Source organism: Camelina sativa, chromosome 12 (genome assembly GCF_000633955.1).
Source record: "Camelina sativa cultivar DH55 chromosome 12, Cs, whole genome shotgun sequence".
Lineage (NCBI taxonomy): Eukaryota > Viridiplantae > Streptophyta > Magnoliopsida > Brassicales > Brassicaceae > Camelina > Camelina sativa.
Window position 1 is genome coordinate 22,958,879 of NC_025696.1, and position 15,210 is coordinate 22,974,088.

Consider the following 15,210-nt stretch of genomic DNA (forward strand, 5'->3'; position numbering starts at 1 on the left):
ACCTGCACCTATGCGGATGCTTCTCTGTTCACATATCATAAAGGCAAAGATAAGATGTTCCTTCTCCTATATGTTGATGATATGCTTTTAACAGGTAACAATCCTCAACTTGTGGACCAGTTTCTTGAGAATCTCAACACCGAGTTTCGGATGAAAGACTTAGGCGGTCTCCAATATTTCTTGGGGATTCAAGCTCATCCGCACTCTGCAGATCTCTTTCTCAATCAAGAAAAATATGCTCTCGATCTATTGGTTACTGCTGGAATGGCGGACTGTGCTCCTATGCTGACGCCTCTGCCTCTACAACTTGACAAGGTCCATTGACATCAAGTTCCCTTCTCTGATCCCACCTACTTTCGAAGCTTAGCTGGTAAGCTCCAGTATCTCACCTTAACCAGGCCAGACATTCAGTTTGCTGTGAATCTTGTCTGTCAGAAGATGCATTCTCCATCTATGGCTGACTTCTATCTACTCAAGCGAATTCTGCACTACTTAAAAGAAACAGTTATTATGGAGCTTGTTGGCACTACAAGACCTTGTGTTTTGAGACACTCTAATATTGTATATGTAGTAAAGCTAATCTTACCATTTCCATTTGTATGTCCCCGCCAATTTAGAGAATAATACATAAGAGTGAAATGATTTCGTGACACAAGTTTATGCTAGTATTATCAAAGTCTTACATGTTTTTTTTGATGTGGAAATCTCTGCAATAACGGTAGAGGAAGAAAAAAACAGTAAAGATTATTATTTTCAAACTTATTGTAAACAACAAACAACACTTCTCTAACTTTTAATGGAAAAAAAACAAAGATTTTTTAAAGACGGAAACTGATGACGTTAGAAATTCCCGCCGGTGCGTGGTTCCTAGTACAAACTGTTTAGTCGCCACGTGTCCTAGGGGAGTGCCACGTACAGCTACCATCATCCACTTTTTGGGCTTATTTCTGTCGGTTATTCTCGGATGCTTAGTGAGTGGCAAAAAAGGAAAGAAAAAAAAAAAGAAATGGAGGTTCCCATAGGGCTTTTGGAGAAGCTGTGGAGTTTTGTCTCTTTTCTTACTTCTTCCTCTTACTACTCCTCGGCCTCACAAAGGGTATGTTACCATTCCCTTAATCTCCTCTCGTTCTATTGCTTCCTAAGGTTATCCCCAACGGGGGATCTTAGAAAGGTTTTAGTGGAGAAAGAAAAAAAAAATAAATCAGATAAACCAAAAAAATTTAAGAGAAGCTCTTATATTGCATACCCGATTATGGTTTAAGAGCTCGTACGTGTCGAGTGTTCGTTGGCTGGACCAAAAAATAGAAGAATCAAAAAACATTTGTTTTGACGATTATTTTTTTTTCTCTCTCGATCGAAGTCATGAAGGAGAAGGATATGTTACAGCTATGGAATCAAAGACGATTGTGGAGAAGAAAGGGGAAGCGGAAGGGATTTAATCTCGGAGGCGAATCAGAAGATATTGATTTAAGTTTAGAGTCGAGTATTCAGATTAGGTTGAAGCAATTGAAATCAAAGGCTAAGTATCTCTTTTTAGTAGGTTGAATTCGCGATTAGTTAGGAGGGATTAGGGTTGTTTGGATTGTGTTCTTGAATTTGGGATTAGGGTTGGTTGTTCGAATTTTAGGGTTCTTGCATGTAAACTGATCTTGCTGTTTTTAGGGTAATTGGTATATGATTGAGAAACTGATCCTGCTGTTTTTTTATATATGTGATTGCTGATTTTTGTTGTTGTGTTGTCTTAATCCGACAGGTATCAGAAGCTATTCAGGAAATTTAAAGGCAGCAGAAAGCATTTGTTGATGAAGTCGAAAGAATAACCGTGGAGGCACATAACCAAATTTCTGAGGCTGAATCGAGATATGCCAATGCACTAGAGGTGAGTACTTTAAGGTGTTGCATCTGCAGTTTCTGATGTTCTATGCGTGCTCGCTTGATCCTGAAAATGTAGTGTAAAATTTGCCAGCAACAACACTCGACTTAATAGGCGAGTTCATCTTATTCTTTGTGGTAAAGATTACTCTGCATGGATCATGATAATACTCTTTCTAATGACCACTTGTATATGTTTTTGTTTTCTCCCTGTACTTTTTAACAGGATGAGTGCAGTGTCTTATCTAGCTAGCTACTTGTCTCGTGGAAAGTTTTTGCCTCCTTCTTTTGTTGCTAGCATGTTGAAAAGGTACAAAGAGAGATTCTTAAAACCGGAAAAAAATGTAATTGTTTGATCTGATTCAAGTTTCACTTTGTTGTAACATAGTTTCACTTTTGCTGAAATCCTAGATTGGTGGATGAGTGTGCGGAATATTGCAGAACATGCAACGATGGTATGAAGCCAAAAGCACACCAAGTGTTTTATTCTGGATGTCAGGTATAATTCAAGTTTAAGACCATCTTATGACTAATTCCATAAGAAATCTTCTGTTTTATTATATTGACGTGTCTAGTTACTAATCCTTTTTAATATTCTTACCCTTACCAGAAGCTTATCGGCGTTTAGAATCATGTATAACTTAAAGTTGTTACTTTTCTGAGATTGTAGGCAATCTTGTACTATGTTTTCGTATGATATCCATCCTGGACATTCCTCGCTTTCAGTCGCTGCTTACACCATTGGAGTCAATTTTATGTCACAAACTAAACCCAATGCACCAGCTTCTTTAAGGTGTTGCAATAAGACTTTTTGCTATTGAGATGTCTCCTTGGTGTATGATTCAGTAATCATATCTTTGTGTAGGAGGAAAAGCAAAGGTATCAGAATGATTACATGGAATCAATAAAGAAGCTGGAGGAGAACTTTTTATGAATTTTACTTGTCTTTTATTATGTTTTAATGTTTCCTATGTTTAAAATTTTATGAAATGCAATAATTTAATAAACATATATCTCTAATGCAATAATTTCATATTCTAATTTAAATTTTTAATTTACAAAAAAATAATTAAAATTAAGAGACTCAAAATAAGAACCCACCATTAGGAGGGAAACTTTTAATTAACAATCACAAAGTTTTTAATCTACTCAAAACACAAAATTAATTAATAAACAATCTTAAGAGGCCCTAAAATATATCCCCCCATTGGGGAGGCCCTAAGGTTGCAGAAGAGTCTCTTAGGTCCGTAGTTGTTGAAAACTCTAATAAATGTTTTGCTGCACTGTTCAGATTAGATTTTGAAAATGGAATAATTTATAAGCTATTTGAATTCAGAGTAATACTGAGTATTTTAAGTAGAGCACTGTAAGTTATGTTCGGTATAAAGTTCTCACTCTTGTTTTGGTTTTGTTTATCAGCCCTGATTATTGGTCCAATTTCATCTACGATAATTTTGGTTGGCAATTCTTTTGTCAATCATTGGCCTTTGGCCAGCACATCTCGTTTGGACCTACTACTGTTTGGCAAGGTGTTTTATCCATCATATTCGATACCTTTCCTTTTGTATTTTTATCTCTGTTTCCACTAAACATCTTCTTCCTGGTGTAATCTCTAGAACCAAGAGAATAGGAGTGGTTTTGAAGACCTTGGCACTGATATTGTTTCCACTGCCTTTACTCCTCTGGCCAGTTTCTGGTATAGTAGGAAGTCTCTTTGGTGGAATCGCCTATGGGTTTTTCACGCCCCTTATGGCTACATTCGAGGCTGTAGGAGAGTCTGTTACTAGCAAATGCTACCATTGCTTTGTTGATGGTTCATTCTCCACTATTAAAGGGTGTTGTACTGTGGTGACGGACTTCACAGATTTCTGCTTCCATTCTTACTTCTCCTACATGGATGAGTTAAGAGAAATGGTTTCCGCCGATGTTGAACCTTTAGAGATAAGGTAAGAATAGCTCTGTTCGTTTGTGCCCGTTAAAGAAAAAATAAATAACTTGTAACACTTTACAATGACGGCATTATCTCATGTTCTTCTCAGGTTATCTTGACTACCCAGTTGTCTGCTTGCTAGTGTAATAGGTGTGGTGGTAGATATTCTTCTGATAACAGCTGTTGCTATGTACAAAAGCCCATATATGTTGCTCAAAGGATGGAAGAGGCTATTGGAAGACCTTGTTGGTAGAGAGGGTCCATTCCTAGAGACTGTATGTGTTCCATTTGCAGGTCTTGCTATATTGCTATGGCCACTGGCTGTCGTGGGAGCCGTTATAGCTTCAGTTTTATCCAGTTTCTTTCTAGGAATGTACAGTGGAGTCAGCGTTCATCAGGTTGACAGCCAATACTTAATATTCCATTGAGTAGTATCTTACATAGTTGGTTACGGAGATGTCCTTGGGATTTAAGGCTTCATTGAGTCCGAATCTATGTCAAAACTCAAAAAGGATTTGAAAGGATACTAATTAACTCTTGAGCTCCTCTGGTCGTGATTTTTTTCACTGTTTGTTACCGTATCTGTGACAATAATGCTGGCCATTTGGGATACCTCATGTTAGCTTAGTTGCGGCTTAGGCAGATATATTGTATTATCTAGTTATCTGACATGAGAATTTGAAGACCTGTCTTTGGACACTAAAATGTATCTCTTGTACATCTTAGAATTTCTCAGTGGGTTCGTAGATAGATAATTTCAGGTTGTCTCTATCCTTTTAATTGTCTAATAATTTTTTCAGGAGGACTCTTTTAGAATGGGGCTTAACTATATAGTCGCTGTGGTCTCACTGTTTGACGAATACGTAAACGATTTACTCTATTTGAGAGAAGGAACTCGCCTGCCAAGGTAACCTAGTGGGGGTTCTGTTCCATTATCGTTTCATTTCCAAGACATAGCCCACTGGTTTCGTGATTTAGTATTGGTTGATTATTAATTTATTAGTGTAAACTGTAAAGTATATATGCTTGCGACAGCCAGGCCTTGCTATAGGACGAAAACTGAGACTGGTCATGGGAAGAGAATATTAGGAGAGAGGAAGAATGTTGATCTAAAGAGCAAAAGAAGCAGCTCCCGAGGTTCAAAGCTTGTTTCAGAACAGTCAAGGACACTGAAAAAAGCAATCACAATATATAAACCAGTTCAGGTATATTATTACACCTTTATTTTCGTCATATATATATATATATATATATATATATATATATATATATATATATATATATATATATATATATATATATATATATATATATATATATATATATATATATATATATATATATATATATATATATATATATATATATATATATATATATATATATATATATATATATATATATATATATATATATATATATATATATATATATATATATATATATATATATATATATATATATATATATATATATATATATATATATATATATATATATATATATATATATATATATATATATATATATATATATATATATATATATATATATATATATATATATACTAGGAGTTGCTCCGTGCTACGCACGTGCTTATCTTCATATTTGTTTTATTGGCAATTTTTTTAACTGGTAGATTTTCATCTTTCTGTATTCTGCTTTCTTAATTGGATTTTCTTTTTATTGATAAAAATGATATAATTTTTTAGGAGAAGAGTATGTATCTTAGTAATTAAACTACACTCTCATGTATAATGGATTTTATTAGTCATGTTTACTTTTTTGAATAACAAAATGTTTAAAAGCTTAGACTGATTCTCTTTTAGGACATGTTGTTTTGCGATGTAACCATTTTGCAATACATTCATGGCGAATTTTGTGATTACAAAATAGATGATTTATGTAATATATTTATAAACATTGAAATGATATTTAACATTAAAATGGTCAATTAATATTTAAACAACTTCATGCTTGATGCAAGCTGTATGGGCAAATGATCATCATCTTTGTATTTTCTGCTTGGTCAAGACGTAATTTGTCAACTAAAGATTATAGACTCATATAGTCATATTAATACATGTCACTTTCAAACTACGACAATAACTTGTTTGGACGTTGTTTCTGTTGTTGCCTTACAGAAATAGCCGAGAGCTACCATCATTTTTAAGTTTTGAATTTATTCCATGAGTAATCTTTTATTAATGATGATAAAGTTTGGAGATATAAAATAAATATTATATTCCTTAATGTTGCACATTTTTCATCCTCAGATTCATATAATGTATGATTTATTTCCCTTTTAACTGGTGGTAACCCCTAACATCAAAAGCACCTTTTTTTTCCTGTTAACAAAAAAAAGGAAATGATACGAATTCTTCAAGCTTCAAAACCTATTCAATGGCTTTAAACCAAAAATATAATAAAATAAAGATCACCTTTTGGTGATTTTATTCACTTCGGCATTGTTTAAGGCAAATTCTCATCATTTTTATTTTGTTGTTACGTGAAAACATAAGCGAAAGTTGAAATCAAAGTCCCATATCAAAAGTTAACTGAAATCAATTACAAATCACCTCGTCTAACGTTGTTTCTTCTATGTCTTCCTTCGACTTATATATATATATATATATAATAGAGATCTGATCATCTATTTTAAGCTTTAGGTCTCCCTATCTGTAAGAATCTTAACAAATATCCAAGTTAGAATAATTTATAAAATAAAAAAATATATATTTATATTTTAAACTCAAAAAAATCATTTTCTAACACAATTATACCGTTGTGTGATATATATCTTAGACTAAGTTGTATTGTTTTGACTTTATGAATATGTCGTAGTGTACATGCACATAGGCTCATGGTGTCTCCATACCGTAATTAACCTTTAGAACTCGTTGAGATAAAACAGAAAATGTTATTACACCTTACTCAATATGGCAATAGAAAAAAAGCTTAAAGGAGAAAATAAGAGTAACTAAATTTTTTATTTGATTGTTTTGTCATTCCGTAATGGTTTTCTCCTCCACCTAACCACCAGTCCAGACTACTTCTTTACATGCTTGCATAAACTTTAGTTCCTTGTCTGAGATCTTAAATCCTCCATTTTCATTTAAAAATGAATTGTGCAATGAACAAATCATTTATGTGATCTAAGGAAAAATGGTTCAGAGACATTAGAACTTTCCTCGAATCATAACAATAATTTGAATATGAAATAGAATACAATCACATGAAATATACATATTAAAGAACCAGCTAGTCAGCCATTGTAGTAGCAGAATTTGGCCATTTAAAATTAATGGGACTATATAGAATTTTAGATGAAGAGAAATAAGAGATTGGAATATAAGTTTATGACTAAACATTGAAACTGATTTTTTGATATAAATGTAAGCTAATTTATTGGGATTTAAAGGCGAAAATGGGACGTTACTACAACAATATTTAGCTTCCCACATTTATTGAATTGACAATGAAAAACATCAAATCTTATACAGTATTATTAACCATGCTCTAATTTTGAAATTGTGAAGCTATGCTCAAATTTTGAAATTGTCAAGAATACATATATATGGCCCATTGTTAGCATTATATTCATTCATAGGCCTATATACATTGGTCTTAAGTTTTAGAACAATAAAACATTAACTAATTAATATTTAATAGAAAGTAGGACGTTAAAAACAATCCACTTACGTCCAACTTTTCGTGGGTTCACATGGGTTGCAATGACAACAACTGTTTTATCTTTTAGGGTTAAAAGTTTGGCATGGGCATCGACCGCAAGTTCTCTCCGAAGAGATATGTATACGTTGTCACCACTACAACAAACACCATAAATGTTGCACAGTTAGAGACTTAGAAAGAGTAGAACGAATCTGGAAAAAAAAAAGACAAAACAAAACCAATACCTTTCTGAAATGCAAGTCAGTATTAAAGTGAAAGTTGTCTTTGAAGGATGGTTATGATCTTTGTTTTTAAATGTTCGAGACAAGGATATTTGGCCAACAACATCTGGTGAGTGGGTTAATATAGATATAAATCATATACTGAAGAACAAAGTGGAAGCTAAGAGACAAGAAATACGAACAGTGCAAAATAGGTTGTTACCTGGAAGCTCCTCACCCTTGTCTACCATATCAAGCAAGTCTGAAAAAGTACAGAACCTAAAATAATCAAAGCCAATAGAGCATTGTCGTTTTTTAACAGTCTCCAAAGACGTTTTCTCCGTGAAAACAATTTTCCACTTGTGGTTGGTGCGACGATAACGGTTGGAGGATGGAACAACATCGAAATCGTTGATGATGTACAACTGGCCTTTAACCAATTGATCTTGAAACTTAGGCACACAATTAGGAAGGACCGAAGCTTGTATAGCACAATCCTGAAACAAAGGCAAAATGAAAGTGTTAAAACAGAGGTAAATCAGGGGTTAAGAGGAACAATAATAGAGATAATATACATTTTCATAAGAAAAGAGACATTTTCATCAGGAACAATAAGTAAGATATTGTTTCTTCGAAAGTCTCGAACTTCCCAAATATGGATGACCTGAACAACAATCCTATTGATACCAGTGTTGTGTGTTTTGATATATCATGGTTTTTGTGGTTTTTAACCATGATATAAGGAGTCTTTTAGTGTCTTTTCATTTGTTTCTAGATTGTTTTTGAGTCTTTACAGGTTTTTAGCATAGAAGGAGCAAAGTGGAGCAATTTGGATCAGTTTGGAGCAATAATCCGCAAGAAATCAACTTGGAATCAATCAGAGGAGATGGTGTCGATCGACACTGCCTTAGCATCGATCGACACCCAGTCCAAACCGACGAGAGAGCCAAATTTGGAAGTTTTACAAAGTTGCCCAAAGTTTTCCATATTTGCAAGACTAGTCCCTGACGTGTTTTAGGACATATATATATAGTTTTTAGGTTTTCCAAACCCTTAAGTTTTATTCTATCAAGTTTTATTTTTCCTGCAACCCTGAGAGATTTTTGAGAGCTTTTGGAGAGAGAGAGATCAAATCTGCTTTGTAGAGAAGAATTCTTGAACTCCCTTTTACTCTTTTAATCTCTAATTGCTTATTATTCAGAAAGATGTTTTGTTCTTCATTGATTATGTCTGAGTAATTTGTTTGTTAGGTTTAGGGTTTTTCACAGGGATTTTATGAATTATTAGATCTGTTTATTTAGGATTCTTTATCTATCTAGATCTTCATCTTAGGTTGTTCTTCATATTAATTCTTGATTGGTCACCTAGAATTAATACTTTAGGAAAATAAATTGATATGAGAATATAATTGATTTTCCTGATAAAACCTTTTGATGAGCAAAATTATTTCTTGCAAAGAGATTTGATTTAATAATTTTGTGAACAATCTAAACCTGATTTTATTGCTGATTTTTAACCTAGAATTTTACAAAGAGATTTGGATTTTCTGGTTTTAAATTTAGATATTATTTGCAGTGAGAACTGATTTAATTTACAAAAGTGTTTAGAGTTCTAGATCTGTTCTTTATTGCTTGAATCCTAAATTATTAATTGATTTAATATTTCATAATTTCCTGATAAATTCCCTAGGCCTAGCTTTTTGATCTTCTGAATTTACAACAAGTTTTATTTAATATTTTGCATTGCTTTTATTTTAATTTAATTTAATTTATTTAGCATAATTGAAAAACTCTACAATTTATTGTGTAGACTTGAGTCCTTGTGGAATTCGACCCCTAAGTACTGCATTGACCTCTTAATTTGAGAGAGTAGCTCTAGGGTTAATTTGAGCATATCATGTTTCGTTGGAGGTTGAATCAAGAGTAGAGTATTGTTTTATGTTTATCCATGGTGTGAGAGAGAGAAGGTGAGTGTCGTAAAAGGTTGTTATTTAAAAGAAAACTTAATGCAATGGTTGAGGGAGAGTAATCAAGGATTGGAATGAAATGTTAATGACCATGAAATCATAGGTGTTTGGTATTTTTTTCATTACGTTATAATTGGGTGGTAAACGTAAAGATGAAAATAAAGGATATACTTCAATGGAATTCTTTAATTACCTTAAAGATTATAATAAGTAATACAAATAACGTAATCATAATAATGGTTCATATGATTCTAATTGGTACTGCAAATCTAAACCCCTTTTTAAAAAAATTTAAATTTGATTCCAAACAATTTGAAAATGATTTTGGACAGGATTAATGTTACATACAGTTCGGAACTTCAAATAGGTGTTCGGGATCTTGACACAGACATTAAACCGGAAATGATTTAGAATTTGGTGGTGGAGTAGGAGAATTAAACCAAAGAAACCCATAGATTAGGAGATTTTTGTGAAGGTACATCGGAGGTGGTAGCTGCTGTGAACGATGGTTGTGAAAAGGTAAGTACAGGTGAATTCGACATCGTTTAGTTCGTATCCTCCTGATGAGTGTAATGGCTATCAACTATATTTGTTGGGCATGTAATTGGTCTTATTTTGTTAGGCCCAATATAAAAACATAAAACAATAGCCTTTAAAAATAAGAAAGGACATGTGTCACTTATATAATAAGCGAGATGTCATGTTCTAAGCAAAAGTTGAGAAAAACCTTTTCTTATTATATAAGATATATTTATATATATTTGCCTCTACAACATAATCTCTAATAAGTAAGTTGAGCATCTTGTGTCTCTCTTTGAAGGTATGGGAATGGTTGTTTAAGGCGTGTGACGTGAATGGAAGGATACTTCTTCGCGATGGCTTGATAGATGTGAAAGATGTAGAGGAATGCCTTGTCAAGGGTAATTGTAAGAAGCTCTATATCAAACTACCTACTTGGACCATATTACAATGTCTCCTTGCATCGGCTAAATCGAACTCATCTGGGTTGGTGATCAGTACGTATACAAGAATACCGACGTTTCGACGCAGATTCATGAACTTGGTCAAAGTGTTGTACATCGAAGCTCTTGAGATGGGCGCGTCCGGTAATCGGGCTGGTGGGATCCTCAAACCCAACAGCGACCAAATAGGAAATCTAAATAGGACTGAACCACCGGAGATGGATGTTGTATAAGTATTACGGTATCTTATCTTTTTTCACGAACTCAGTAGTATTTTAGGATCTGTTTTATACATATTATTAAGTGCTTTTTTTTTTTCTGTGTTTCTAGTTTGATAATTCAAATTTACAACTTACTCACCGTTGGTTGTTTTTGGTTTGGTTTTAAACCATAAAACACATAATACAGTAAACGTCTTTTGATTCATTGATGCATTAAACATGTGTTGCTTGTCTGCATTACATTAAAACAATAACCATCAAAAGGAACTGTTTAGAGTTTAGACGCATTTACGCCATATCGACAACACCAAACGCGTAGACGCATTTGCGTTATTAACTTCTATGACCAGCTAAGTGATAAGATAGACCAAGAATACAAGATTACATTGCTGCAGTATGCAATAGTAATACTAGTGCTCGTTGCATAAATTACCTTTCTTGTTTTTGAATCTTAGAGCATCATTACTCCAACACCTCTCTCAAGTTACTCATGTATTAATTAATCATATAATTAATACTAAAGTAATTAAAATAATCCATTTAGAAACTTTAACAAATTATCCCTCTACTAGAGAAACTCACTTAGGTTACTCAACCATTTAAATATTAATTTTTACATAAAATAGTAAAAATAAAATTTTACAAAATTCAGATCATTAAACATATTATACCTAAACAGAGAAACAACACATGAGGGAATGAATAAGACCAAATAGTAAATGATTACTTTTTTGAAATATTATGATCACTTTGTTGCTTGCTGCTATCAGGTGAGTAGCACTGCAACCGCTAGTTTCTGCACTGGCTTGATCATGTATTTCCCTTCTCTCCTTGTGATATATAACTACAACTATAAAACAGAGCAATCACAATTACAAACTACACATCACAATAATTGAACCCCAAATCCGAAGATCCCTAATACAAAGCTTTCTTTCACCAAATAAATAGATGAGAAGACGAACTTTATCTCGCGGATTCGTGAGCTGTTTCTGCATCTTTTGAGTTTCCTCTGTTTTTTCTTGTGCTACCAAATAACAACAAAATTGTTCCATTAGCTTATTAGCTCAGGTATGTCACAAACGAGGTTAAAGATGGAGTGGGAATTCAAACACGTACTTGAATCTGAGCTTTAAGATTGTCCAGTTCCGATTCCAGTTAAGGTTGCATTTATTCATCTCAGCTTCTTCATTTGAGTTTTCTGCAACAACCAAATGATATGCTGATGCTATCTTCTCAGCCACACCTCCACTCGAAGATAATTTCTAGTTTCAAAGGCACGCATCTGCTCAATTTCTACGCTTACACGAATGACTTTAGCTGATACAGCCTGCAACCACAAACCAAAACACGAAGCCATCCTTATTGCTACGCTTACACTAATCGATGAACAAAACTTTTCAATCTTCTACATAAATAACCGAAAGAGTACAACTGTTGCCTCTCTAATTCTCAATTTTTCTCAAGTGGTGAATAGTTATATTTCTTATTCTTCTTCTTCACACTAATAACTTCCCTCAAGCTTCATTATCGTCATTACTTCAATACATAGAGAAAGAGATTTCGTTTCTATGTATCTATCTAAAGTCATTCTCACAAACACAAATATGAGCCCAGAAAATCTTAACCTTTCATGATCATCTCCATGACAAGGATCCAAACTAATAAATTTGCTGCAGAAACTACTTATATAGGATCCAAACTGATATGATAATGGAAAGCAATAAGGATAATCAAGTGGAAGCTGAGCTTGTTCCTGAGGATGCTATGCTTGTACCTGTTGGACCAATGACAAGGGCAAGGACCAAACAGCTTGCTGGAGCTGTTCATTTGATATTTGAAGATATTTGGAGCAAAGAGAACATGAGAATTTCTACTGGGGATAATATCTATCAAGTCCAGTCCACTTTGAGCCTAATACAAGCCCAAGAAAGCCCAAAATAATCATTTTATTTTGTGGTCAAAGAAGAGTGACGAAAATAGAGATACATGCACCTAGAGTCACTTTGGGGGAAGGGATACATGCACAAGAATTGGGTCTTCATTCAACTATTTATCTTTATTGTCTTTTAGTTTCAAGAATAAGTAATACTTGGCTTTGTTACCAAGTTTTTTCTATCACTATATAAACTCATGTAATCTCATTTGAGAATCATCAATCAATTTTCCTTTTCATTTTGTGAATCTATCTCTTTGTTCTTTGTCTAGAACATTTCTTTGTTTTTTGGTGTGTAATATCCAAGCAACAGCCTCCTTTTGCTGGACTAGTGTGTCATATCTAGCAGTGATTGGAGTTGGGAATATCAGCAGCCTTCCGCAACTGTTGTGCGACCCATCGATCCATCAAATCTCCCTTGTTGTACCTTGTACCTTGTACCTTGGCGAGTTTCTATCTTTTCTAATCCGGCTGAGTGATCCTCGAATTTGGGCGTATCAAGTGGTATGACAGCAACACTCTAAGCTTGGTCTATTATTCTATCATCTTCTCATCTCTCCATCTTCTTTCATTCATGTTCTCATCTCTTCATCCTCTATTTCTGTTTTATTTTTATTTCTTTATTTTGTCAAAAAAAAGAAGAAGGAAATGGAACGAAAAAAAAAAGAAAAAAGAATAGTATCCGGATTTGACGACAAATCCTTTTTCAAGAGGGAGAGTATGATATGATATTGGGAAGTGTCAGGACATGTGCTCATTGTTTGATGCGTATCTTCTCAACCACTAGGAATTTGTGCATGAAACCAGTTGGAGAATGTGCTCAGCTCAATTAAAAAACTCCTCGAAGAAGAATCAGATCAAACAAAGTTCAGATGAAGGAGTTACGCAATTTACAAAACAGGTGATCTCCAGCTTACGCGTTTTCAGACATACTCCCATTCAAAGGAGGATTCTGACCAGACCAGATTGAATTAAGCTACAAACCAAATTGTTCTAGAATCTTGGTCCATCAGAGAAGCCCAACAAAGTGGAGTCAGCCCAAAATCAAGAAGAAAAGAGAGATTTTTGTCCATTTTCAAAACAGCATTTAATTATGTGGTTTTCTCTCTCTAGCACTCACTTTAGAGTTTGATTTTCAATTACCAAATTGCTGCATTTCCAAGTTGCTGAATGTTATAGGGAATTGTTGTATCTCCTCTATATAATGAGGCTTAATTCATGAATAAAAAATAAGTTTTTACCAAAAACTTTGACGCTTGCTTCAAGGAACCAAATCTGTAGAGGACTATTTCCAGGAAATGGAAATCTTAATGATCAAGGCGGATGTAGATGAAACCTTAGAAGCTACCATGGCCAGATTCCTTGCAGGCCTTAACTGGGACATTCAAGACAAAATGGAGCTTCAAGAATATGAAGGCTTGGACGAAATGTTGCACAAGGCGGTTCTAATCGAACAACAAACCAAGAGGAAGAGTTTCTCTAAACTTTCCTTTGCTCCAAAACCAAGTTATCAAGATAAAGGTAAGTCTCCAACCCCATCAAATTCAGTTTTAAAGACTAATGCTCCTGCTCGTTTTGATAAAGGAAAGGCAGTCGAAACCAACAATCGGGCAAGGGATATTCGGTGTTTCAAATGTCAAGGACTTGGACATTATGCCAACAAATGCCCGAATCAAAAGGTAATGATCCTCCTAGACAACGGTGAAGTGGAGTCTGAGGACGATAAAGAAAAAGAGGAAGATCTCGGTCCAATCTTTGACGAAGAGGAAGAACAGTTTGAATATCCAACTCAAGGGACACTTCTGGTCACTAGGAGATCATTGAGCGTTCAGCCTAAATCCAATGACCGAGAACAAAGGGAGAATTTCTTTCACACTAGATGTTTAGTTCAAGATAAAGTTTGTTCTTTGATCATTGACGGTGGAAGTTGTACTAACGTTGCTAGTGAAACTCTTGTTAGGAAGCTTGGACTTGAGACCAGACCTCATCCGCGGCCCTTTAAACTGGAATGGTTGAATGAAACGGGTAAACAGTACGTCAGGGAGCAAGTCACGGTTCCTATTACCATCGGCCGATATGAAGACGAGATCCTGTGCAATGTCCTCCCCATGGATGCAAGTCATATCCTTCTAGGATGACCTTGGCAGTTTGACATAAGGGCGATACATGATGGCTACAGCAACAGGCGTTCCTTTGAGCATAAAGGAAAGAAAATCACTCTGGTTCCTTTAACTCCATTGGAGGTCCATCAAGACCAGGTCCGGTTGAAGAAAAACTGGGACAAAGAAATTAAACCAGCAAAACCTGAGGTATCTCCTAAAAACTCCAACTTCTTTGTCAAAGAGAGTCAAGTAAGGAAACCTTTGTACTCTCAACAGCCATTGCTTTTGATTGTGTATAAAGAAACACTAATGGGATTTTCTGACCTTG

General features: G+C 34.4%; 1 protein-coding gene and 1 long non-coding RNA gene across 4 annotated transcripts; both read left to right on the forward strand.

Annotated features, from left to right (window-relative positions):
* LOC104732476 (uncharacterized membrane protein At3g27390) lies at window positions 986-10,856 on the forward strand. The gene is given in 9 exon segments (XM_010452026.1): window positions 986-1,055; window positions 1,058-1,096; window positions 3,292-3,347; window positions 3,349-3,401; window positions 3,489-3,818; window positions 3,912-4,200; window positions 4,603-4,709; window positions 4,842-5,007; window positions 10,482-10,856. Coding segments are annotated over 9 exon segments (1,464 nt in total). The 5' UTR covers window positions 986-1,006.
* Window positions 2,100-2,862, forward strand: LOC109127881. 3 transcript variants are annotated; one of them, XR_002034463.1, is made up of 4 exons: window positions 2,100-2,182; window positions 2,284-2,371; window positions 2,536-2,665; window positions 2,738-2,862. It is a non-coding gene; the product is annotated as an uncharacterized LOC109127881 (long non-coding RNA). The 3 variants fall into 3 exon arrangements; XR_002034461.1 differs by lacking the exon at window positions 2,738-2,862 and having other exon boundaries at window positions 2,536-2,674; XR_002034462.1 differs by lacking the exon at window positions 2,738-2,862 and having other exon boundaries at window positions 2,543-2,674.